At 37.9% G+C, this 25,245-nt stretch overlaps 2 protein-coding genes across 15 annotated transcripts in view; one reads left to right on the forward strand and one right to left on the reverse strand.

Annotated features, from left to right (window-relative positions):
• Nucleotides 1–22,646, reverse strand: part of TMEM87A (transmembrane protein 87A) — a gene marked incomplete at its 5' end in the record, with an annotated part of 43,732 nt that extends 21,086 nt beyond the window's left edge. For 5 of the 9 annotated variants that reach the window (XM_082388804.1, XM_082388799.1, XM_082388800.1 and 2 more), the window contains 10 exons: nucleotides 782–881; nucleotides 1,886–2,069; nucleotides 2,856–2,917; nucleotides 8,142–8,259; nucleotides 12,126–12,170; nucleotides 12,257–12,310; nucleotides 14,743–14,856; nucleotides 18,127–18,212; nucleotides 21,144–21,204; nucleotides 22,503–22,646. In XM_082388804.1, coding sequence (XP_082244930.1) covers nucleotides 782–881; nucleotides 1,886–2,069; nucleotides 2,856–2,917; nucleotides 8,142–8,259; nucleotides 12,126–12,170; nucleotides 12,257–12,310; nucleotides 14,743–14,856; nucleotides 18,127–18,212; nucleotides 21,144–21,204; nucleotides 22,503–22,646 — 968 coding nt within the window. Of the gene's footprint in view, nucleotides 1–349; nucleotides 426–781; nucleotides 882–1,885; nucleotides 2,070–2,855; nucleotides 2,934–8,141; nucleotides 8,260–10,411; nucleotides 10,584–12,125; nucleotides 12,171–12,256; nucleotides 12,311–14,742; nucleotides 14,857–18,126; nucleotides 18,213–21,143; nucleotides 21,205–22,502 lie in introns of those variants that run through there. The other 4 variants (XR_014243529.1, XM_082388801.1, XM_082388803.1 and 1 more) reach the window with 4 other exon arrangements.
• GANC (glucosidase alpha, neutral C) overlaps nucleotides 22,634–25,245 on the forward strand; it is a 79,078-nt gene continuing 76,466 nt past the window's right edge. Inside the window, exons 1-2 of one of the 6 annotated variants that reach the window (XM_082388739.1) lie at nucleotides 22,634–22,692; nucleotides 23,409–23,730. In XM_082388739.1, the coding sequence (XP_082244865.1) occupies nucleotides 23,702–23,730 (29 nt within the window). In that variant the 5' untranslated portion in view covers nucleotides 22,634–22,692; nucleotides 23,409–23,701. The other 5 variants (XM_082388738.1, XM_082388743.1, XM_082388741.1 and 2 more) reach the window with 5 other exon arrangements.

The following is a 25,245-nucleotide window of genomic DNA, read 5'->3' on the forward strand; positions in this document are numbered from 1 at the left end:
ACTCAGTAAACGTCAATTCCATCCTTCCACTTGCTTAGATCAAAATAGTTGGCATCATCCTTGATTCCTTTTCTCTTTCACATCACACATTTGATCTACCAGCAAAGTCCACTGGCTCTACCTTCAAAATATAAAAGAATCTGACCACATCTTAACATTTCTTCCCCTGGTGTACATATAGCTTCTTCACCGACTTGGATCTTTGCTTAAATGCCAAAGTGAAGCCTTCCTTGGCCACCATATTTACAACTGAAAGTTCCACCTCCTGCCTAGAACTCTATATGCTTCCCCTGCTTTATCTGCTCACTGACACGTTAGATTTTTCACTCGCGTATTTTTTTTTACTCACGTATTTTTGTCTGTGCACCAGTCTGTCCACAAATGTAAACTCCAAGTCTTTTGTTTTCTTGCTGTATCCCTAGGGCCTAGAACAATGTCTAATATATAGAAGGCACTCAAGAATGCTCTTCCCATTAAAAAAATCTGATTTGCAAGAATACTTTGGAAGAGTAAAGTCACAATAAGTTTATTCTAAAAGTTTGATGTTTCAATGTCATCTGCTATACTGCAGGTTTTCCTGCAGATGCTCCTTAAATTCTAAGCAGTAAAATGAAACACTAACGTTTTTCCAACTTTTACAAATCCACAGAATTTCAGATACCTTTGATTTCAGGACTATTTCTTATATCGACTCTTTCAGAATTACATTGGAAACCTGAAACACTGTTTCAGTTTAATCAGCATTTTAATTTGCTCTTCCATATAGGAAGTTAATACTTACTTGACTATGCCATATCCCAGACTGACTATGATGACCAGCGTTCGAGCCAGTGAGCGTTTAACTGCTGAAAGCAGCTCTGCAAGGATCAGGGCACCTTGCACTGTAAGAAAGAAAAAAGGGGGAAAAAATGCAGTATGTAAACTAGGTTTGGGAAAAGGCACAATTCTAGAACCAGAATGTAGATTTCTAACACTCTTCAGAATAAGCACTGATATTAGTCCTACTTAAAAAGAATACCTCTTCTGCGATGTTTACAAGTACAAGCTGGTATCACTTAGGGTCTTACTCATGTGGATAGCAATCTGGGTGTGCTCTATTTACCTTCCCTCTTCACCTCCCGCTTCACTAAAACCTCAGCAGAATACCTCACCCTACTTCAACAATTTATAGCATCTAAGGAATATTCCTCCCAGTTTAAAACACTGTGAAATATAGCTATATGTAGGAGAGCACAAAACACAACACAGAATTTTCAACTCACTTTCACATCTATTATTTTCAAGCCATTTCAAAGACCAGGGAAAGATCTAATTAGTATATCTTGCAACAAGAATTATTAATAATTAAATGGTCTGATGAGAGACAACTGAAGCTATCACAAAAAAACACTTCAGTACGAAACAATTTCTATCACTACCTGTTCACCTTACTAAACCATAAATACCCTCCTATTTTCTCGGTATTACTATATTTTACCAACCCCCCACCCCCACCCAGTATCTCTGAAATCAAGGTAGGTCTTACAATCAATGGCATCTTACAATTAAATTAGCAGTATTTACCTTCTTTCTTAGATGCATATAATAATGGTACCTTAAAAATCAACAGCAACTGAGATTCAATAATGATAATAATAGTCCCAAAGTGGCCACTACTGTAGTAACTTCTGTGAGTTTGTTTCAATAAAATTACTCTTAAATAACTGAACCCACAATTTAAGAGATTAAAAACAAAGTCACAATCATAGTGATTCTGCTTAAGTTATTCTAATAATTAAGTAACTGCAAAGTTACAGCTACTTAATGACTGCTGACCTTAGGAAAATTGTCTTAAGTTTCACCTGCCAATCACTAACAAACCGGCAAACATTTTTTGGTCACATACCAGATTCTCCTTTGTATCGGATGTTCTGATATTCTGCATAGAAGACAGCTTTCTCGAGCATTCCCAGGAAGATGACAGCGCCAATCCAAAACTGAATTCTCAGGAGATCTCTCCAATAGCAAGCAGACCATGCCAGCCACAGAACACCAAATAGGACATATACAATACACATCACCATGAAAAACTGTCATCCAAGTGGGTAAAAGGGAAAAAGAAGGATTAGGGCCAAGAGCCAATTTAGAATCAATACACAGTCTTAACATATTGTAAAAAATATACATACTACACCTTCTATCTTAAAAATTATTTTATTTCTTTGAAGTTCAATACTAAGATGAAAAAACTGTCTCCTCTCGGGCAGAGAGAGACAACCTAAGAGTCTCCCTTAGAGAGTGACCGCTCTTTTGTATTAAAAGAGTTTTTTCGGCTCACAATCTAAAATTATTTAAATGAAGACAATGAGAGGAAAAAAGGCACGGCAGGGTTAAGATACAGCTGAAGGCAAGGAAACACAACAGAGCGGGAAAACTATAAAAGCACAAGGAAAAAGAAAAAAAACCCACAAACAAAAGAAATCTGAAAACAGATTAAGGATGTTCTCAGACACACAGACTGAAAAGGAGAAAGTGTCATCATTTACTCATCCTAAGTGGGATCAGAAACTATAGGGTTTTAAGAAGTACCCCATTTTGGATCCTAGAGAGGATGTGAGAGGTGAAATGACCTTTGAGGTACTTTCCAACTCTAAAATTCCACAAGTCACTGACTTCATTTTACACATGAGAAAATGAGGCACAGAGGGGTTCACTGACACTTCCAAGATCACATCCTAGTAGGAAGTAAGCACAGAACTACAAGCAGTATTTTCTGAACTGTTGAGGAACAAGTCTTTAATACTGCCACAAAACATGGACAATCTTTCAAGCTAAACTCATTTAATGTTGAGGTTAAAGAATATAAGTTCACTTACAATCATCAATGGGTATTCTTCAAGCGTGAGGTATTCATAGGGACCTTTCACTTCAACAGTCACTGCCAAAACACAGTCCTCAGAATTAATGTAAAGAATGAAAAAATTAAACAAAAACATTGTCTGATATTTGATGAAATTAATGAAAACTCCATTGGGTAATTTACTTTTATCCATTTCAATCCTGGTGATTATTACACTTTGTAAAGCACTCTGAAATTCATAAAGTGTTCTGATGGTTTGTGCTGTGTCCTGCACAGGCCTCAGCATGACTCTGCTCTAGTCAGTTATCTTAGGTGGAAAAGCCCTTTGTTCCCACACTCACATCCTTTAAAGACTAAGTTGAATGTATTTCCTCCACAAAACCTGGTGAGCTGCCCAAGTGGAACTATTCCCCATCTCCTCTAAATTCCATACATACTTCATGTATGCTTTTTCTTACATCATTAATATGCTTTGAAAAGTAATGGACTTCATTCCTTCATTCTGCTGCCCTCTTTGTTCTTTTCTCTCTCCTTACCTATATTTTCCTACTGCTTTCCTTCTTCCTTTTTTACCTACTTTAATTTTATGTGACTTTCATACATTAATATATCATTTTCAGAAGGTGCTTAATAATAATGAAGAGTTTAATGAAGCAGAACAAATGACAGTAACAACAAGAATTTGGAAGATTTGCCTTACTGAAGCAAACCTATGCCTACTTTAAAATTGTAATTGATAAAACTACTTGGATAAATTTTAAGTATGATTAATAAATAAACTGATTTATCTGAGAAGTGATATCTATCTCCAGAGAGAGACTATTCAACAAAAATTTCCTACTAATTTTTATCAAGCAAAAAGGACATACCATTATTAAAAGTAAATCAGGTCCAATACTTATATGAAGAAAAGGAGCATCCCATAATAGCAATCACAAAAATTTCATAGCTGAACTGGTTAGTAATATAAACCCTCTTAATTTAATAAAAGAGTAAATAAAATAATTAGTAAATATCTGTCAAATTCTTTGTTGACTCTACAGCAGGGGTCAGCAAAATACAGCACATGGACCAAATCTGGCCATCTATTCCAAAGTTTTATTGGAAAATAGTCACATCCACCTACTTACATACTGTTGATGGCTACATTTACACCACAGTGGCAGAGTTGGGTAGTTGCAGCAGAGAGAACATTTACTATCTGGCACGTTAAGAAAAAGTTGGCTAATCCCTGCTCTATGCTAAAATATAACATACATTTACTGAGCACTTACCATGTGACACACACTATGGAAAATACAGGAGATGGAAAGATGTAAAAGATGTTTTCTGCCATCTAGTGGATTACTATCTTCAGGGGAGAGGGAGTTGGAAAGCAACAGAGAACTGTGCCCCTGAGCCAGACCCAGAAGGATGAGTGTGTATTTTCTATGATGACGTAAAAAGCCATCCAGGTAGAGGACATTACATGAACAAGGACTGGTGTGAAAATGCATGATATATTTAAAGAACATGTAGTTTGAGACTCCATATGGTACCATACAGTAGCATTTTGATACAAGGCAGCAAAAGGTAAACTGGGACAATTTGTAGAGTTTTATAAGCCTTGCTGCAGAATTGGACATTTTATAGTAACAGGAAGACATCAAAGGTTTTAATGAAGGTAATAAAGATGATAAAAGTGTTTTAGAGAGAGAATTTTAGGACTTTCACAAGGTGTAGTTAAGTTTTGAGTATCATCTTTTTAGTTCCAAACAACAGATGGATAAAACAAAAACAAAAAAGAAAGGAAACAAAAAGGACATGAGCTCAAAAACAAGATAAACAGCTCCATGTATCAAAACTGAACAAAAACTCAGAACAGTGCATGAGGCTGAATCCATGGTCATGGTGGACTCTGGGCCCCAAAGTATGCTACAGTAGTTGAGCGTGCAGCTCCTGTGGAATCACTGAAACTAGTAGGAGTCTAAGATAAAGGGGGACCAGAGCCAGATTTGATGCATGAAGAGCCTGAAGTGGACTGGAGCAAGGTTTCTTCTCCATCTTTTTCAAAGAAAGAAAGTACAAGGTAAATCTTGGCAAATGCTCCTTGAGACTATTACTCATTAGGAAGCCATGCGCCTAGATACAGGAGGATATACATATGTCTTGGGTCTAGAAACTGCCAGGCCACCTCTGGTTTGCCTAGATCTGCTATATTCCATATTACTATGGAGAATAAGACCCATCTCTGTCTTGGGAATTAAACATTCAATACAAGAATCCATAAAAAACAAAAGTTTAAAATTAAGTCAAATGAAATAAAGAATAAAGACGAAAGTAGAAATTAATGAAATGGACAATGAAATAGGAAAATTAAAACCAGAAGCTGGTTCACTGGGATAAAAATATAGTAAAATAGAATTCTTGAAATATTTTAAAAGTTAAAAAGAGAAGGCACAGAAGCAATATTAAGAATAAAAATAGATTTTTTTTTTTGTAAAGTAATATCATTACTAACTTTATGCCAGCAAATTTGAAATCTTGAATGAAATGGACAATTTCTCAGTGGGAAAAAAAAGAAAAACCCTGATTCAAGGAAAAATAGAAAAACTAAAACTAAAATACTTATTACTATTAAAGAAAATAAATCGGTTGTTGGGACTCCGCTGGTGATCCAGTGGTAAAGAATCAGCCTTCCAAAGCAGGGGATGTGGGTTCGATCCCTGGTTGAAGAACTAAGATCCCACATGCTGCGGGGCAACTAAGCCCTCGCGCCACAACTACTGAGCCTGCGTGCCTCAACTGGATAGCCCAAGTGCCACAAACTACAGAGCCCATGTGCTCTGGAGCCTGCGTGCCACAACTAGAGAGAATCCCATGTGCCGCAACGAAAGATCCTGCGTGCCGCAACTAAGACCTGACACAGCCAAAAATAAAATAAAGAAAGAAAGAAAGAAAATACATCAGTTGTTTAAAATCCTCATGGCATGGGACTTCCCTGGTGGTCAAGTGGTTAAGACCCCACGCTTCCACTGCAGGGCGATCCCTGGTCAGGGAACTAAGATCCTGCATGCTGCGCAGTGAGCCAAAAAAAACCCCCAAAAAACAAAAAAACCTTCATGAGGGAAAAAAAGAACATCAGGCCAAAACACTATCATAAGTGAGTTCTATCAAACATTCAAGGAATGGATAATTCTATCCTTACAAAAACTGCTCAACAGAATATAAAAACGGGACATTCTCTGATTCAATGTATGAAACTCGCATAACCTGGATGCCAAAACCCATAGAAGATGTACGAGAAATGAAAATCATAGGTCAATCTTACTTTGAACATAAGACAAAAAACTCTAAATAAAATTCTGGAAAATAGAATCTGTGTGTGTGTGTGTGTGTGTGTGTGTGTGTGTGTGTGTGTGTGTGTGTGTGTGTCTGGAAAATAGAATCTGTGTGTGTGTGTGTGTGTGTGTGTGTGTGTGTCTGGAAAATAGAATCTGTGTGTGTGTGTGTGTGTGTGTCTGGAAAATAGAATCTGTGTGTGTGTGTGTGTGTGTGTGTGTGTGTGTGTGTGTGTCTGGAAAATAGAATCTGTGTGTGTGTGTGTGTGTGTGTGTGTGTGTGTCAAGGCCAAATAGTGGCATCTCAGAAATTCAAGAATGGTTTAACATTAGAAAACCAGTTAATGCAATGCATCACATTAATAGATTAAATGAGGAAATCTATATGATCAATTTAATCAATACAGTTAAAGCATTCCATAAAACTGAGTATTCATTCTAAATACTAAAAAAAAAAAAAAAAAAAAAAGAAAAAAATTCACTTAGTAAACTAAGAATAGAAAGAAATATCCTGAACCAAATAAAGAATATTTTTAAAAATCTACAGTAGGGCTTCCCTGGTGGTGCAGTGGTTGGGAGTCCACCTGCCAATGCAGGGGACACGGGTTTGAGCCCTGCTCCGGGAGGATCCCACATGCCGTGAAGCAACTAAGCCCATGCGCCACAGCTACTGAGCCTGCACTCTATAGCCCAGGAGCCACAACTACTGAGCCTTTGTGCCGTTACTACTGAAGCCCATGTGCCTAGAGCCCATGTTCCGCAACAGGAGAGGCCATGGCTATGAGAAGCCCATGCACCACAACAAAAGAGTAGCCCTCGCTCACCGCAACTAGGGAAAGCCCACGTGCAGCAACAAAGACCCAATGCAGCCAAAAAATAAATAAAATAAAAATCTTAAAAAAAAAAAGACAGGGCTTCCCTGGTGGCGCAGTGGTTGAGAATCTGCCTGCCAATGCAGGGGACACGGGTTCAAGCCCTGGTCTGGGAAGATCCCACATGCCACGGAGCAACCAGGCCCGTGAGCCACAATTACTGAGCCTGCACATCTGGAGCCTGTGCTCTGCAACAAGAGAGGCCGCGATAGGGAAAGGCCCGCGCACCGCGATGAAGAGTGGCCCCCACTTGCCGCAACTAGAGAAAGCCCTTGCACAGAAACGAAGACCCAACACAGCCAAAAATAAAAAAATAAATAAATAAAATTAATTAAAAACAATCAAAAATCTACAGTAAACATCATACTTAATGGTGAAATGTGCTAATATTGCCAATAAAGTCAGGAGCAAGAAAGGATGGCCACCATCATTGTTTCTATTCAACATTCTACTTGAGAAAGCAGGGGAGGGAAGAAAACTGTAAAGGAGAAGGAAGAAACAAACAAAGAAACCACAGAAAATAAGATCAATTAGTAAGTTATTGTAAAATTCTAGGTAAGAGATAGATGAATCCCTAAACTGGGCAGCGAAAGTAGAAAGGAGAACACTAAGAAAAATTGAGACATTAAAAAATTATCCAAGTCAATCGATTTAAAAATTTCCAAGTTTTGACTTCATAACTAAGTTTTAACAAGTCTACTGAGAACATAATACTAATTGAAAATTTTAAAAGCAGGAGGATCAAATGAAGGAAAATGAAATCTAGTATCTGTAATACATAATAAGAAAGCATACGTGAAGTGCCTATCACATACATATTGAATGCAGAAAAATGTTAATTTCTCTCCCTCAATTTTTCTACTTGACAACATTCTTAATTTATTATTCCCTCTTTTTTTTTTTGGCTGCTCTGCACAGCTTGTGGGATCTTAGTTCCCTGACAAGGGATGGAACCTGTGCCCTCTGCAGTGGAAGCATGGAGTCCTAACCACTGGACGGCCATGGAATTCCCCTTATTATTACCTCTTTAAAGCAATTTTACACTACCCACCATGCGACACAGCTGGATAACAGTAATACAAATGATAAAAAGAAACAAAATGTACTTACTGGTAAAAAGATTACTTAGTGAATTTTCTTTTGATGATTCTTTGGAGGGTGAAATGCCAACATGTACAATAAAAATGTATGGTGCATCTTGCCAAGTTTTCAAGGGCTCATGCATTACCTAGAGAAGAAAGAAGACATCAAATCTCCCAATCTTAAGAATTAAGAACACAGGTTGGCGGGAGAGGGGTGAGGAATTGGGAGATGGGGATTGACACATATACACTATTGATACTATGTATAAGACAGATAACTAATGAGAACATACTGTATAGCACAGGGAACTCTATTTAATGCACTGTGGTGACCTAAATGGGAAGGAAATACAAAAAAGAGGGGATATATGTATATGTATAGCTGATTCATTTTGCTGTACAGCAGAAACTAACAAAACATTGTAAAGCAACTATAATCCAATAAAAATTAATTAAAAAAATACAAAGTGGCAAAAAAAAACCCCCACAGGTTAATTACACAATATGAATATTTCGTTCCAGAATGTGCCCAGAAACTTCGTTGAGTCCTTCACTTTTACTCATTAAAACAGTTGCCAAAACAAACAGGCCTACAGTGTATACAATAAAGTAGGTTAGATTATAAATTACTAAAAGGCAGGACATCTTATATTTTGTTATACACAAAAATCTCATTTTTAACATTTTTTTTTTTAAACAAGGAAAACCTCAATTTAAATCCCTAAAATGAAACTCTACTTAAGCCATGCTAAGATGCTAGGTTATATTTTACACAGATATCCCAAACAAACTAAAGAAATTTAATTTAAATCACCTGGAAAAAACCACCCATGATGACCTTGGTGAATTATAAACACCAGTTCCTGAATCTAATTCCCTTTGTTCAATGCCCTTCCCAAGACCACCACAATTTCTGCTAACAAGGTCTCACATTTATATCAAAAATTTAATCTTGTCTGGGCTATATGGAAAGCAAGAGTCACTGTCCCCCAAAATCAAGAAAGTAGTATAAATAGCCTCCATGTTTATGGAACTGGTTACCTGATCCAAAGCCAGTTAGTCTGTGCACAGCCCTAGCAAAAAGCCATCAAAGGGTGTGTTGCCTTAAATGCTAGATGGACTATGGACCTTCACAAAAGCAAGACTAAAACAGAAAGACAAGGGAGATGAACATAGAAAATGTTTGGCTGCTTCTTCCTCATGTCTGAAAGGAGGCACTACTACTTAGACTTGCAATTTATTACTTTCTGGTCTTAAAAGGAACTTTTATCCAGAGACCTCTGGGTAAGCTTCATTGATCTATGAAACCCCTCAAAGTGGATAATAGATTCTGCATTTTCCTAGGGAGCCACAGCTTTTCTCAAATGCTAAAATTATCCTACAACCCAAGAAAATTCTGAACAAGAGTTCAAAAATTATATTCCATGACACAAATTCAAAGTGTCAAAACAAAGCAGATTAAATGATTCTTCAGCTTTACATTTACTAGGTTATCTTAGTAACTTAAGGACATAAATGTCATGTTGAATCATACGTTGATTTACCTCTGCCTGATAGTCTCTTTCTGACAAAATTCAGGGGCACTTTGTGAGAAAACTGTACATATTCGAAGTTACAGGTACATCATGTCCTATTTATCCACTGAACCTCTCCTGAACTTAACTGTTCATTAACCAGTAAAACTTTGGTATAATAAGTTGCTCTGCTATAAATTTTACATATCTTAAAAACTACCTCTTACAAATCTCAAAGGGACTGATTCTCATATTCCAAGATTTGATAAAGTTTGCACTTAACTCTGAAATATAAATATTTTGACCCTGTAAAAATAATATTCATAGGCTAGGCACTCTGTTAAGCATGTAATATTTATTACTTTCTTTAATTCTCACAACAATCCTATCAGATACTATTACTAGCTCCTTCAGTAGGTGAATGGATAAACAAACTGTGGTACATCCAGACAATGAAATATTATTCAGCACTAAAAAGAAATGAACTATCAAGCCACGAGAAGGCATGGAGAAACCTTAAATGCGTATTACTAAGCGAAAGACACCAATATGAAAAGACTATATATGATTCCAACTATATGACATTCTGGAAGATGCAAAACTATAGAGACAGTAAAAAAAAAAAATCAGTGATTGCCAGGGGCTTGGGGATAGGGAGGGATGAATAACTGGAGCATAGGGGATTTTTAAGGCAATGAAACTCTTCTGTATGATATTATAATGGTGTTTATCTGTCATTTTATACTTTTTAAAACCCAAAGAATGTACAACACAAAGAACTAACCCTAATGTAAACTACAGACTTCGGTTGATAATGATGTGTCAATGATGGCTCATCAACTGTAACAAGTGTACCACACTGGTGCAGGATGCTGATGGTGTGGGAGTGTGAGTGTGCATCTGTGGAGGTGGTATGTGGGAACGCTCTGTGCTTTTTGCTCAATTTTGTTGTGAACCTAAAACCACTCCAAAAAATAAAACTTATTAATAGAAAAAAAATTATAATGGTAAACATATCACATTATTCCTTAAATCAAACCAGAAAACTCAGTTAATCAAGATATTAAATCTTTTCTTAGGGGAAGGGACAGAGAGAGGCCCTTTCCTCTAAAAAACATGTTTTATCAGAGTTTTAATAAAAGGGGGTAGAGGTACTGAACTTATTAGTATCCTTTAAATAGGATTATAAAGTATTCTCTTAGGCTCAATTTCAGGAAGAATAATCAAAGGACAGATAATTCTTTGACTTCTTTTGACTATAAACAGACTAAATATTTCTAAACATTACTTGTGATATTCAACAGGGTCATCTTTTCAGCCAGCTTTAATCACTGGGAACAGGGCTCAAGCCTTCAGTAGAACTTAAAAGTATGCTATGCACAGAAGACCACTGAATAAAGCACAATTACAAACAGCCAATATGCATGTAAATGGATATTCAGCATCAACAATTATTGTTTAATACAATTTACAAAAATTTAACCTGAAAAACTGCATAAATCTGTTTTAAATTATAATAGCCATTGTTTGTGAGGAACGAGGGAAACGCAATCTTACTTTCTTGGGACCACAAATCACTACAACTTTTCTCCAGAGCAGTTTGACAAAACATTACAAAAGAATTTATAAACTGTGCATATACTTGGACCCAACAGTTCCACCTCTAGGAATTTAGGCTAAAGAAAATATTATAAATGTGCACAAAGATACAGCTAGACACTATGAACATGATCCTATCCATAACAGTGAAAATTTGGAAGCAACCCAATGTACATCAACTGGGAGTTAATTATAAAAATCATGGTAAAATAGTAAGCAGCCCAAGAGAGGCCTGAGTAGGCCCTAACTGCTCACCCCAACTGATCTTAAGGCTCTGTACAAGAAGGAAGTAAAAGTTAAAACAGAGTTTTAAATTGTGAAAGAAGCCAGACACAGGCCACAAATTGTATGATTCCATTTATATGAAGTGAACAGAACAGGCAAATCCACAGAGACAGAAAGAATAGTGTTTGCCTAGAGCTGGGGGAACAGTGGAATGAGGAGTGACGGCTAATGACGGCATGGTTAGTTTTTGGGGTGATGAAGAGGTTCTGGAATTAGACAGTGATTGGTGGTCGCACAACTAAAAACCTCTTAATTGTACATTTTAAAAGGGTAAATTTTGAGATATACTCTTTCAATTATATTCTATCACAAGATTTTACGTGGAGTTTAAGGTTCTTCCTTAAAAGTTTCTTACTATTTACAAATAATATTTATAGGGTGATAATTACAAAACAATACAGACTGATTGTAGCAAACATGAAAAAGAGAAAACATAAAAAAGAAAATAAAAATCACTCACAATATCATCCAGATATAACCGTTATTAACATTTTGGTGTATAACTTCCATTCTTAAGTTTCTTTTTAAATGTAAGCATAAGATAAGAATTTAAAATAAACAAACATAAGAACACTAAAATGTGTTCAATGCCCTAAATTCCCTATCACACTTACAGTTTTGTCTCCAGTAAAGGTAAGATTTGTTCCATTCTCCTTGGCCTTCAAACAAACACACACACAAAAAAGAAAATTAATTCAGAATTTCTACTTTACTCTCAGAAATATATAAAAAAGAAAACAATTACCTCCTGTTTTTCTCCTAGAAGAGGCAATCGATGCACGAAATCCCCAGAAAAACTCTATGAAAGAAATAGAAAACTAAAATTAAAGATGTATAACAGCAAAAGAAAAGCATAGCTCAAAATCCACAGAAACAGGGCTTCCCTGGTGGTGCAGTGGTTGAGAATCTGCCTGTCAATGCAGGGGACACGGGTTCGAGCCCTGGTCTGGGAAGATCCCACATGCTGCGGAGCAACTAGGCCCGTGAGCCACAGCTGCTGAGCCTGCGCGTCTGGAGCCTGTGCCCCGCAACGGGAGTGGCCGCGATAGTGAGAGGCCCGCACACCACGATGAACAGTGGCCCCCGCTTGCCGCAACTAGAGAAAGCCCTCGCACGAAACGAAGACCCAACACAGCCAAGAATAAATAAAATAAATAAATAAATAAAGTAGCTATTAATTAAAAAAAAAAAATCTACAGAAACAGTTAAAGCAAAACATATTATAAAAGTAAACATAATAATATGGCATTAACAGACAAAATACTTCCAATTAACCACAAACAAGTGAATAAAACCTTGCTAGAAACTAAAAAATAGTATCAAACCAAACTGGCCACTCAATTTTTCTATAAGATTACAGATATTGTCATTCTTGACAAAACCTTAGACAGAAAACATACAAGTAGGATAAATGGATGTCACAGTTCCCTGAATTTCTACAGATGAGGAAAATGTGGCTCAAAGCTATAAAGCTTTAGATACAGAAATGGGATCTGAACCTAAGAGTCCTCACTCTGAGGTCCACTGCTCCTTCCATCACAACACATGCCACACCTGTAAAAAAAAACTCCACTAATTAGCTTTCTTACCAGTTATCAGCAAAGGAGGCATTATCCTTCCTGAGTAATTAGGGCATGTATTTCAACTGTACATTAGACTGGAAGAGGAAACCTTATGAAGAGGGGTTTATGCCAAAACCCTGGAAAGCTTATAGCAGATCTAAAAGTAGTGAACCTTGGGCAACAATATACAACAGGTAACTTTCCACAATCAAATCCAAGAAAGGCCAACCAATCCTCCTAGCCTGGGGGATAAATTTGGAAAACCAACAGAAAACCCCCTACTCAACATCACATTGTGCCTAGCTTTCTTTTTCTACCATACTTCCACTATTTTAAAGCTATTTTCTTTTTATCCAAGGTCATAAAATCTACGGTATGACAAGAACACAACCCTTGTAGTTCAATTATCAATGACTTCATTTGCTCATCAATTAATAATTATTAAGTAAAGGACTTCTTATCAATAAACTTTACTTGTAGTAAGTAGACAGAAAACCTAACTTTCCATGAACTTGCCTCTTCAAGGAAAGGTGCTAAATAATCTGAAGCAGTATTTAAATGCAGTAAAGACAATGCAAAAGCTAGAGCTAAAATAACTATTTTCAACACCTATAAAATACATAATTTTTCTATCAAAAAACTGGGGTCAGATTCTACTTCTAAGAAAAGAGAATTTTATAATATAAACCCCAATTATATGATTACATACATATAAGAATTAAAATACACAATATTGGGAATTCCTTGGCAGTCCAGTAGTTAGGACTTGGTGCTTTCACCGCCGTGGCCCAGGTTCAATCCCTGGTCAAGGAACTAAGATCCCGCAAGCTGCAGAGCACGGCCAAAAGATAATAATAATAATACAAAATAAAATAAAATAAACAATATTATTCACCTCTTCCCCTTTATTCAAAAAAAGTTGTAAAGTTCAACCCTTTGATTTCAAGTCTATAGTAGGAAAATCTAAAAATGTTGATTCTGGGATATATCAATTAGGTGAGATGACAAGAGGATTAAAAAATGAGGGTTTCAAAAGTCCATCAATGGATGAATGGATAAAGAAAATGTGGTATATACGTACAATGAAATATTATTCAGCCTTAAAAAAGAAATGAAATTCTGATGCATGCTATATGGATGAACCCTGAAAACATTTTATTACGTTAAAGAAGACAAAAAAATATTGTACGATTTTACTTCTTTGAGATATCGAGAACAGTCAGATTCACGGAGAAAGAAAGTAGAATAGTTGTTACCAGGGAAGTGGGAGTGGAAGTGGGGGTGGGTGTTTTTATTATTTAATCGTTATGAAGTAACCACTGCAGATGATGAAAAAGTTCTGGAGATGGCTAGTGCTGATAGTTGCACAACAAGGTGAATGTACTTAATGTAACCGAATGGCACACTTCAAAATGGTTAAAATGGTAAATTCTACGTTATATATATTTTACTATAATAAAAAAACCGGGGCTTTGTTTTTTACACACAAAGGAAAGCACAACCTCTCTTTGAGATGAATATTTAAGTGGCTGACTATGTACCTATCAGAACATGATTCTAACTTGCTTCTATCAGAAGGAATTGAGGAGTGAGAAATGCATATCACCAAAAATACAGCCATCATATTATTCACCTCTTCTATTTCCCTCCAACTACTATCAAATATTACCTGTGTTTTAAAGAGTTCACTGCAGTTTTGGAACAATTTTGATGATGTTTGATATTTCCCAGACAAGCCTTTTTTTTCCTTAAGGTTTTCCAAGTATGTCTCCACTTCTTCTGCCTGGAAAAACAGAGAAAATACAAAGTATTTAACTTATGTAAGATATTTAAAAGAAAACAAATAGATTGCCTTTGGTACAAATATAGTTTTGGATTTGCTATTTTTAAAATTAACAACATCTTGGGCTTCCCTGGTGGTGCAGTGGTTAAGAATCCTCCTGCCAATGCAGGGGATGTGGGTTCGAGCCCTGGTCCGGGAAGATCCCACATGCCACAGAGCAACTAAGCCCGTGCACCACAACTAGTGAGCTTGTGCTCCAGAGCCCACGAGCCACAACTACTGAGCCCACGTGCCACAACTACTGAAGCCCTAGAGCCCATGCTCTGCAACAAGAGAAGCCATCGCAATGAGAAGCCTGCGCACGGCAACAAAGAGTAGCCCCCGCTCGCCGCACTAGAAAAAGCCCGCGCGCAGCAGTGAAGATCCAATGCAGCCAAAAATAAATAAATTTACTAAATAAATAAATAAAATTAACAACATCAGATAAAGACTATATATTAGTATTCAAGAATCTAACAGTATTGGACTCTAAACTGCAGAATTCTAGTCTATGACTCATGAAGGATAGTCCTCTTAAAAATTCTAGGAAGACTGGGAAACTGTCAGAGTCCACAGGGTTTTGTTATAAGAAAATACATTTGCAAGAGTTCCTTGACTAAATTAACACCACCAACAACAACAACAAAAAACTTGTGCTTCTAAGCTAGATAAGCTAGAGCACAAAACTGTTGCAGCCATTCACAGCCCACTATTAATACTATGAAAAAAAAATCATTTCTGTGGTTTCATCAGTTCTGTGATTTTTCTCCCATACCAATATCCCTAATCTCACCCTCTTTTTTTCGAAGCTCCAATTTCACACCTCCAACTATTTGTTTGTCATTTCCATAACTCTGTCCTGTGGCAATTCAAAATAATTTTTACATTCTTAAGTTGTCCTGCCCATGAAGACTGAATCTGATAAGCTTGACCAGTTTTTATCACAAGTTTCAAGCATATGTAAATTTAGCTAGTGATCAATAAGGAGAAAAGGTCAATGATATTTCAAACCATATTCTGGAAATATTTCTCTCTAAATTCTTCAGTCCTCCTCATCACATCAATCTTACCCAATGTTATATAACAAAAGCAAAATACAATCAGCAACACTACAAAAAAGATAATGTAAAACTGTAATACTGGGCAGAAATTTAAAATGCTTAAGGTTTAAAAAAACCAACTGGATGGTGGACATTTTTTAAAGACTAGTCCTATTATTTTTTTAAAAGAAACCTCAAGAATAGTAGGGGAAATGTAAAAAAGAAAAGAAATGATGCAAACAGCGGGATGAAAACAGAATGGAAAAGGCCTGAAAAACCCATCTAGGAGCTATGTATCTTCAATGCTCATATACAGTGTACTGTAACGATTCTGAAAGTGTGGCCCATGGATGCTTTCATGAGGTTTAAGAGGTCACAACTATTTTCATCTTCATCATCATCATCATCTATCTGCCTTGTACTGACAGTGCAAAAGTAATGATGCAAAAAATGGCAGCCCCCTATCACTGGTACCTAGCTGTACTAGTAGACATTGTACTCTCACAGTCACAAACTTGCAGTTAAAAAAAAAAAGGCCAGTTTTATGTAAGAACGCCCTTGATGAAACAGTAAAAATTATTAATGTCATTAAATCTGGACCTTTGAGCACATGCCTTTTAAAATATTCTATCAGACAAAAAAGAAGTATGCAAAATACTATAAATGACTGTCTTAAGACAAAGCACTTTTCAACTATTTTAACTTGTAAGCTAAACTATCCATCATTTTCATTTACTTGAAAGAATGACCAACAAACTACAGATATTCAGACTTGGGTATTTGGGAGATATTTTCCTGAAAATGGGCAAAGGGAGGCTGTCACGTCAAGGAAAGCAACTGACAGCATTCATTGTCAATAATAAAATTTAAGGGACTTCCTCAGTGGTTCAGTGGTAAAGAATCCACCTTCCAATGGAGGGGACTTGGGTTCGATCCCTGGTTGGGGAACTAAGATCCTACATGCCGTGGCGCAACTAAGCCCGCATGCCACAGCTAGAGAGCCCACGCGTCGCAAACTACAGAGCCCACGCGCTCTGGAACCTGCGTGCCAAAACTACAGAGCCCAGGCGCCCTGGAGCCCGCCTGCCACAACTAGAGAAGAGAAAACCTGCACACCACAACTAGAGAGAAGGCCGCGCACTGCAACTAGAGAGAAGTCCTCGCACCGCAACGAAAGATCCTGCATGCCGCAATGAAAATCCCGCATACTGCAACTAAGACTTGATGCAGCCAAAAATAAATAAATAAATAAATAATAAAGTCTTCTTGGACCTTGAAAAAAATTTTTTTATTAAAAAATAAGTAAATAAATAAAATTTGAGCTTTCAAGGAAAAACTGGAATTTTGGAAAACTTGCATGTTCCCTACCATGATTTATAGTTTCCAATACTTACAGAGTATCTGATGAGATTGAAAGGTCATATTAACAAATGTAATTTTGAATTAATCGTAAAATGAATTAATATTTGGAAGGTTTATATAATTCAGCCAACCAATATTTTCTAAGTGACCATGAAAGATGCTGCCAAATCAGACATGGGCAAAAGACCAAAGTGCAAGACACACCAATTTATTTTAATATAACAGAGCACAGAAAAAGTTCACTGATATGGTTTCAGATTCCACACTGCAACTAACCTTTAAGAAACTCCACTTATGGCGTTTGGGTATAGAATCAAAGAACAATATCCACAATTACCTGAAAACACTATTAAAATACCATTCCCTTTTCCAACTACATATCTGTGTGAGGCCACATTTTGTGCATACACTTCAACCAAAATAACACATCACAAAAGGCTGAGTGAAGGAAGTGTAAGAATCCAGCTATCTTCTATTACACTAGATATTAAACAAATAGATTTGCAAAACTACAAAATAACACCACTCTTCCCAGTTTCTTTGAAAAATTGTTATTTTTCACAAATTAATAAATATTTCTGTATTTTTCTGTTTTAATTTCTAATACAGTAACCCACATGAATAAAGGCTTTTTTGGGGTCTGTAGTAAGTAAACACAGTCCTGAGACCAATAAGTTTGAGAACTGATAGTACAAATTTGTCTGCAAATTGGGAAGCATGATTCTAGTTCCAGCTCTTCTCCATAGCTACATGACACTCCTTCCTCTATCAGGTTGGGACCCGATGATATCTAAACTCTAAGAAAAGTCTGTAATTTTATGTTCCATACCTTGAAGTTGTAGATTTCATTGTAACAGTCAGCACTTTTCAGATACCACGTTATATTCAAAGATACATCACAAGGTTCTCCATCAACTATAAAAGAAGAAATCTTTGTGAATAAAAGATAATTCCCGAACAAAGCATTTTTCCTAAACTATTACCCCACATCCCATTTCCTGCTAAACTAAGATACTCAAAGACCATTCTTTCTCCAAACAGAAGGTAATGAAGCAATAAATTTTACAAAAACTGGATATTCTTCAGTTAAAAGTAAGAATTGTTGCTCACAGAAATAAAAAGCAGTTAAGGATTTTTAACCTTTGAAACCGTGTATCTATTTTTATGCCTTAAAACCTTCATTTCTGGTTCTCTCTTGGGAAAAAATCTGGAAGTGATAAAGCAGCCTTAAGTTAAAATCAGTCTTCTATTATCATTTAAATATTTACTGAGCAAAGCACTTAAGTATACAAAGATACATGGCACTGTGTTAGGCCAAACAGGGGAACAGAAGGGAACAAATTATTGAAGACTCTTAAGAAAAGTCTTAAAAAAGATTCTAGTTGAAGAGTCAAGGAATAACAACATTAGGAATGTCACAAGGCAACAAAAATAGTTCCACTGAGGGAAAACCTCATGGCTTAAACCTTGAGAGATATCAAAATTGGATAGAAAAGAACTATCAATAAAAAGCAAACGTGGCTGGGGAAGGCAGGAATAGAAAAAACAAAGACAAAAAGAGTATTAGATTCTTTTTAAAACTCACCTTAAGAGAAGCCTCAAGGAACCTCATGAAATCATAGAAGCCTCACATAACTCATTCAACATATTTTGGAGCACAATATTCTAGTGAACCAAAGCATTAGTCTGAAGACTTGGGGGTGTAAACCTGACTATATGACTGTTAACTGTCTCACCTGGGGAAGTCAGTATTTCCTTTTATCTTTGATTCCAGCTGAGGAAGGGAAAATACACTAGAAATACATACTTTGTGCAAATGTGACAAAGATAAACACGACTGCATCTAAAAGCCTACTTTTGGCTCTTAACAAAAGAAGCACACCTAAAATTACAAACTTTCCCTTTTCTTTGGTTTAAGTGGTTTTCTCAGACTAATTTTTAAGTGGCACACTTTTATAAAGCTCAACTTTTATAAGGCTTTTATAAGGCTAAAATACACAAAAATCTGATGTGCTGGATAGAATGTATGGAAATGCTGAAAAGGATACTGCAATCTTGTTATGAACTACTCAGAAGAACCAAACAGAAAAGGAATTAATTAAATAAAAGCCCTAACAGGAGATTTGCAGGGAAATATGCCTGCAAAAATACTACTATTTATGTTAAAAGACATAGAATTTTTTTTTTATGGCCACGCCGCGAGGCTTGCGGGATCTTAGTCCCCGGACCAGGGACTGAACCCTGGCCCTCTGCAGTGAAAGCTCGGAGTCCTAACCACTGTACCATCAGGGAATTCCCAAAACACACAGAACTTTAAATGAATGGCTTTAAGAGACAATGAAAATGGTCCTGCCACATTCCCCACCTTCCCTTGGCTGGCAGGTCTAGTCCCTAAGAATCTTAGATGAGCCAGGTGCAGGTGTAAGGGAGAAGTGGCTATCTCTAGAAGGGACTAGAGTTCCAGGCTTTGAGCAAATCTCACTTCTTTCTCCAAAACAGACATTTTTAATGTAGGTGAAAAATTGTAATTTTAGTCTTAAAGGAAAAGAAAATGGCCCTGCCAATTTCATGGAAATCTACTGTATACCATACCCACAAAAGCATAAAATCAGAGACAAGGTAAGTATGAGAAAACACAGAAGTAACAAAGTGAAAGACAATGCAAATTTTAAGAAGCTTCAAACCCTCCAGCAACAATGAAACACAGACACTTCAAAATATGCAGCTTGAACAAAAACCACTAGAAAAACCATTAGAACAAAATACAGGTAAGAAGAAACTGTACATAATAAAAGGACAGAATAGCATACAGGCTGTCAGGCTATTTCAAAAGACAAAATACTGCTATCCCTAAAAGCTCTTCTTTTCTAGAAAGCCAGCCTCACAAGAAATACCAGCGTGTCAGAGTAGATTTGATTTAAATCAAACTTAATTATTAGCCAAGAGATCATATTTTCATGGACACAGTATATTCTTCATAGAAATTCTACCTAACCCCTCCATCCCACCAGGCTATAATCTAAATAAGAGAAAGGGTCTTTTCTATCACTTCCTTGCTCTCTAAAACAGTGTCTGGCACATAGTAGGTGTTCAGTAACTACCTACTAAGTGATTAAAAGAATAAAATCATCCAACTATGACATACTTTGCATTTTCATAGAGAGAAATATGCATAGGAGCACACATGGATGAGCTGGATTTTTATTCCTGATCTTGAAATGGAGCTGCCCATGATCATTCATTCTCTAAAAATAAAGCCAGTTTCAGAAATAAAAGGAAGCTTTTCTTTAATGCACAATGGGGTATTCTGGATTCAGATACAGTGGTTTTCCCACTGGACAGACTGGTTTTGTTCTACATATCCCTATTTCCTGGTAATTATCTTTGAGCTTCCTCTTCCAAAGATCCAAGTGGTAAAATACTCCTTCAGCAAACAAAAGCTTTACTGAACATATTTGTTCAGAGCCAATGGTCTGACAAACCTAGGTCATGTGTCCAGTAAACATCTAACAAGCACACAATAACAAAATTGGCAGTTATCTCTATGACTCAGAACAGATTAAAACCCATGGAGGCGATCAACCAAAACAATGTGTCTAACTATATATTGTTAACACCAGAAAAACAAGGGAAGAAAATAATGTTCATGAAAGTTAAGTATTCTAAAGATTATTCTGTGAAAGTACCTTAGTTACACTACGTAGGTTTATACCTAGATAGTGCTGGACTATTAAATTTCAGAACTTATGCTGAGAGTAAATCATCAGAGGTAGAAAATAGGTAATTTGAAAGTTTAAAGATCACTCAAAAACTCGAATAAAAACTTCATGAAATGCAAAAACTCACATTTCAGGAAGATAGTGGTATTTTTGAAGAGGATCTTTCCAAAACTAAAATAATTTTTCCCCTGCAAAGATAAAGGAGAGATAATTAGCATCAGATCACTTTAATTCCCAAAGCAGAATATAACTGATATAAAAGCTAAAATTTATAAAATGTTGACGTTAGTTTTCTTAACACACTCACACAAAGAGGCATCAATATCCTTCCTTTTAGTAAAATTCAACCATATCCAAACTGCAGGATTTTGAAGCTTGGTGCAGAGACAAGTTTTTTCTTTTCTCCACAGGCCATGAAGCAAGGACTCTAGAAGGAAGGCTGCTAGAAATCCTAACCTAACTTAAATCTTTCTAGAAGGTACTCCTTAATCAGTTCATTTCCTTTACTCACTAATCACCGTCCAGAATAACCAATCATTTCTTCAAATAAACTATTCTATGAGCAGACAGCCATATTTAACTATTAACCATTTTACAGGTAACAAATAAATACCTAAAACTGAGAATCTGAAGATCGTCACCAAATGAACAAAAGCTGTAATTCTTGCCATATCAAAAGCTCAAATAAGATTTGGGCATTACAACCAGTGAGCAGAGCAGAACAAAAAGGCCACCGTGGTTTTAATAAGACTAATGCTCTTCGGCATTTCCAGCCAGCATCTGATTTGTCGGCTCACAGGACTATAGCTCTTATTACTCAAACGAGGTTTCAAAAAGGTGGTAAAGGTAAGAAAGGGTCAACCAATCCAGTTAATTGTCCTTAAGAAAATCTAACTTATCGTAAGAAACTTTAGAATACTGTTTCTTCCGTTTTAAACATTGTCACGTTAGGATACATCGTTTTAAATGCCTAGGCTTCCTAATTACACGGCAGGGCTTAGAATAACCATTTCAAAGTCCAAACGAAATCAACCAACTTCGTAAGTAGAATTATCCAGTAACAAAAAAGTGCAGAGAAAAAATAAAAAAAGAAAGAAAGATGTCTATTTACATATTCCTCTCATCCAACCCGGGGTAACAAGATTCTGTGAAACTTCTGCTGAAAGAGAAACCACTCTCCACCTCTACATCAAGTTTACACGTTTCCAGTCAGGCAATGAAAGTTCTCCGCCTTTGCTGATAAGAAACCGCTCCACCGCCACTCTCCGCTCCTGAATTGACCCTGACATTCCTGCTAATCTACCCAAAGAAGTGTACGGCTTCCCGCTAAAGGGAGGTGAGTCCCGGTTAAGCAGCTACACAGACACTCCCGGCAATCCCACCCCTTTGGAACCGGACTTTAGTGGAACCTTCATGGACCCCTTGGGCTGCCGTAGCCCCACCCCTTGCTCCTCCGGGCTCAGTTGCTCCTGAAGTGACCACTCACCGACGGTATCGGAATGTGCCACTTGGATCGGTCGGCAGCAGCGACGGGTGCCGGTCCTACACTGAAAAGCGACAATGGGGACGTCTGAGCCCCCAGGAGAAGAAGAATGACAGGCAGCACCTGAAGCCACGCAGCCGCCGCCATCTTCACAGCCGTGGAGTGCCTACCGAAAGCATTTCGCCGTCTTCCGGTTCGTCCCGCCCTCTTCCGGCTCCGCTCTGGGGGCGGGATAATCCGGGTCCTCAAAACCGCTGATGGCTTGTTTGTTTAGCGACTCAGCGGCCCCGCCCTCAGGCAGTCGGCTGGCTTGGTGTGAGGCTTTGGACGTACTGCGGAGGCGTCTTCCTGCCGTAACCTTGGAGTGTTAGGATGATCGGCAAAAGATACCATCCGAGTCCGCTGGCTCTTCTCTCTCCCAGCCCTTAAAGGGTTTGGGGACCAGGGAAGAACCCCATGTGGCGTTTGGCTCTCTCCTCCTCCCGTTCGCCCCAGTCCCTCATCCTGAGTCAGACGCTGGGGCCAAAAGTCTGGGAAAGCCGTAAGTCTGGCTGCCTGTTTAGCGTGTAGTAGTGAGTACTCGGTTTCCGGAGGTATTTAAGCAAAGACTGGAGTTTGGCGGTGGTGGAGTATAAGCCTTCCTAAAATGGATAATGCAGTAGACAAGCCCTTTTAAAAGACCCTTGTAGCCGTGAAGAGTATGATGTAGAGTTTGGTCGGAGAACATCAACCTCCAGCAACAACCCCGCCGTCACTTCCTACTCAAAACTAAAATACAGGAGGGAGTGGGTCAGTTTTCAGTATCTGTGGCGTGACAGTCACTGAGGTAGATCTGCAGAAGCTTCGCCCTAATCACGCAGGCCTTGTTGGTACTTCCTGGTTCTCATGCTCTTGGTCTGCATCTTCTAGGGCTCTTTGAGTACACGCCTCCTCGGATGCAAAAACCTTTTCAGTTTCTAAAGAAGGCAGTTCCTCATCAGCTACTCACAACCAAGAAAAATTTGCCAAATCTCTGTAGAAACGCTAATTTGGGCCTGGAAATCCCGGGAGCAAGTGTCAATTTGTCACTCCTTAAGGACATGAAAGTCCCAGAAACTTGATGGTGGTGAAGTGCTGGCGGTTATTTAGAAAGACTGACAATCTAAAAGATTGCCTGGGGCCTTGGCCTGAGATCTGGGAGCCTGTGAAGTGACTGGGAAGCCATGGACGCAGCTGAGAAAGAGGAAATCAGGTAAAGGCCCAGTGGTCCAGTAGGGGCTGACTCCAGGGCCCACGGAAGCAGGGGATAGATAGTATCTGAAAACAACATTCTGGCTTTGAAGACTTTATGTTTTTATAAATTTTATTTATTTATTTATTTTTGGCTGCGTTGGGTCTTCATTGCTGCGTGCAGCTTTTCTCTAGTTGCGGCGAGTGGGCTTCTCATTGCGGTGGCTTCTCTTGTTGTGGAGCACGGCCCTAGCTGTGTGGGCTTCAGTAGTTGTGGCGCATGGGCTCGGTAGTTGTGGCTCGTGGGCTCTAGAGCACAGGCTCAATAGTTGTGGTGCACGAGCTTAGTTGCTCCACGGCATGTGGGATCTTCCCCAGACTAGGGCTCAAACCCGTGTCGCCTGCATTGGCAGATGGATTCTTAACCACTACACCACCAGGGAAGCCCTGTGATCAGAACTCTTAACACATGAATTTCAAACATGTTGCTTTCCAGGTTCAGCTAAGTACATCTCTTCCTATATCATTCCAGAGTTTATTCTTCAAAACTGGAAAGATCTTTGACATAAACCACAGCAGGATCTTTTTTGACCTACCTCCTAGAGTAACAGAAATAAAAAGAAAAATAAACAAATAGGACTTAATTAAACTTAAAAGCTTTTGCACAGCAAGGGAAACCATAAACAAGACAAAAAGATAACCCTCAGAATGGGAGAAAATATTTGCAAATGAAACAACAGACAAAGGATTAATGTGCAAAATGTACAAACAGCTCATGGAGCTCAATATCAAAAAATCAATCCAGGGGCTTCCCTGGTGGCGCAGTGGTTGAGAGTCTGCCTGCCAATGGAGGGGACATGGGTTCGAGCCCTGGTCTGGGAGGATCCCACATGCCGCGGAGCAACTAGGCCCGTGAGCCACAACTACTGAGCTTGTGCGTCTGGAGCCTGTGCCCCGCAACAAGAGAGGCCGCGACAGTGAAAGACCCATGCACCGCGATGAGGAGTGGCCCCTGCTTGCCGCAACTAGAGAAAGCCCTCGCACAGAAACGAAGACCCAACACAGCCAAAAAAAAAAAAAAAAAAAAAAAATCCAGTTAAAAAATGGGCAGAAGACCTAAATAGACATTTCACCAAGGAAGACATACAGATGGCCAAGAGGCACATGAAAAGATGCCCAACATCACTAATTATTAGAGAAATGCAAATCAAAACTACAAAGAGGTATCACCTCATGCTGGTCAGAATGGCCATTATCAAAAAATCTAGAAACAATAAATCCTGGAAAGGGTGTGGTGAAAAGGGAACCCTCCTGCACTGTTGGTGGGAATGTAAATTGATACAACCACTATGGAAAACAGTATGGAGGTTCCTTAAAAAACTAAAAATAGAACTACCATATGACCCAGCAATCCCACTACTGGGCATATACTCTGAGAAAACCATAATTCAAAAAGATACATGTACCACAATGTTCATTGCAGCACTATTTACAATAGCCAGGACATGGAACCAACCTAAATGTCCATCGACAGATG

The sequence above is a fragment of the Balaenoptera borealis genome (genome assembly GCF_965194805.1).
Source record: "Balaenoptera borealis genome assembly, chromosome: 3".
In the NCBI taxonomy this organism is placed as follows: Eukaryota; Metazoa; Chordata; class Mammalia; order Artiodactyla; family Balaenopteridae; genus Balaenoptera; species Balaenoptera borealis.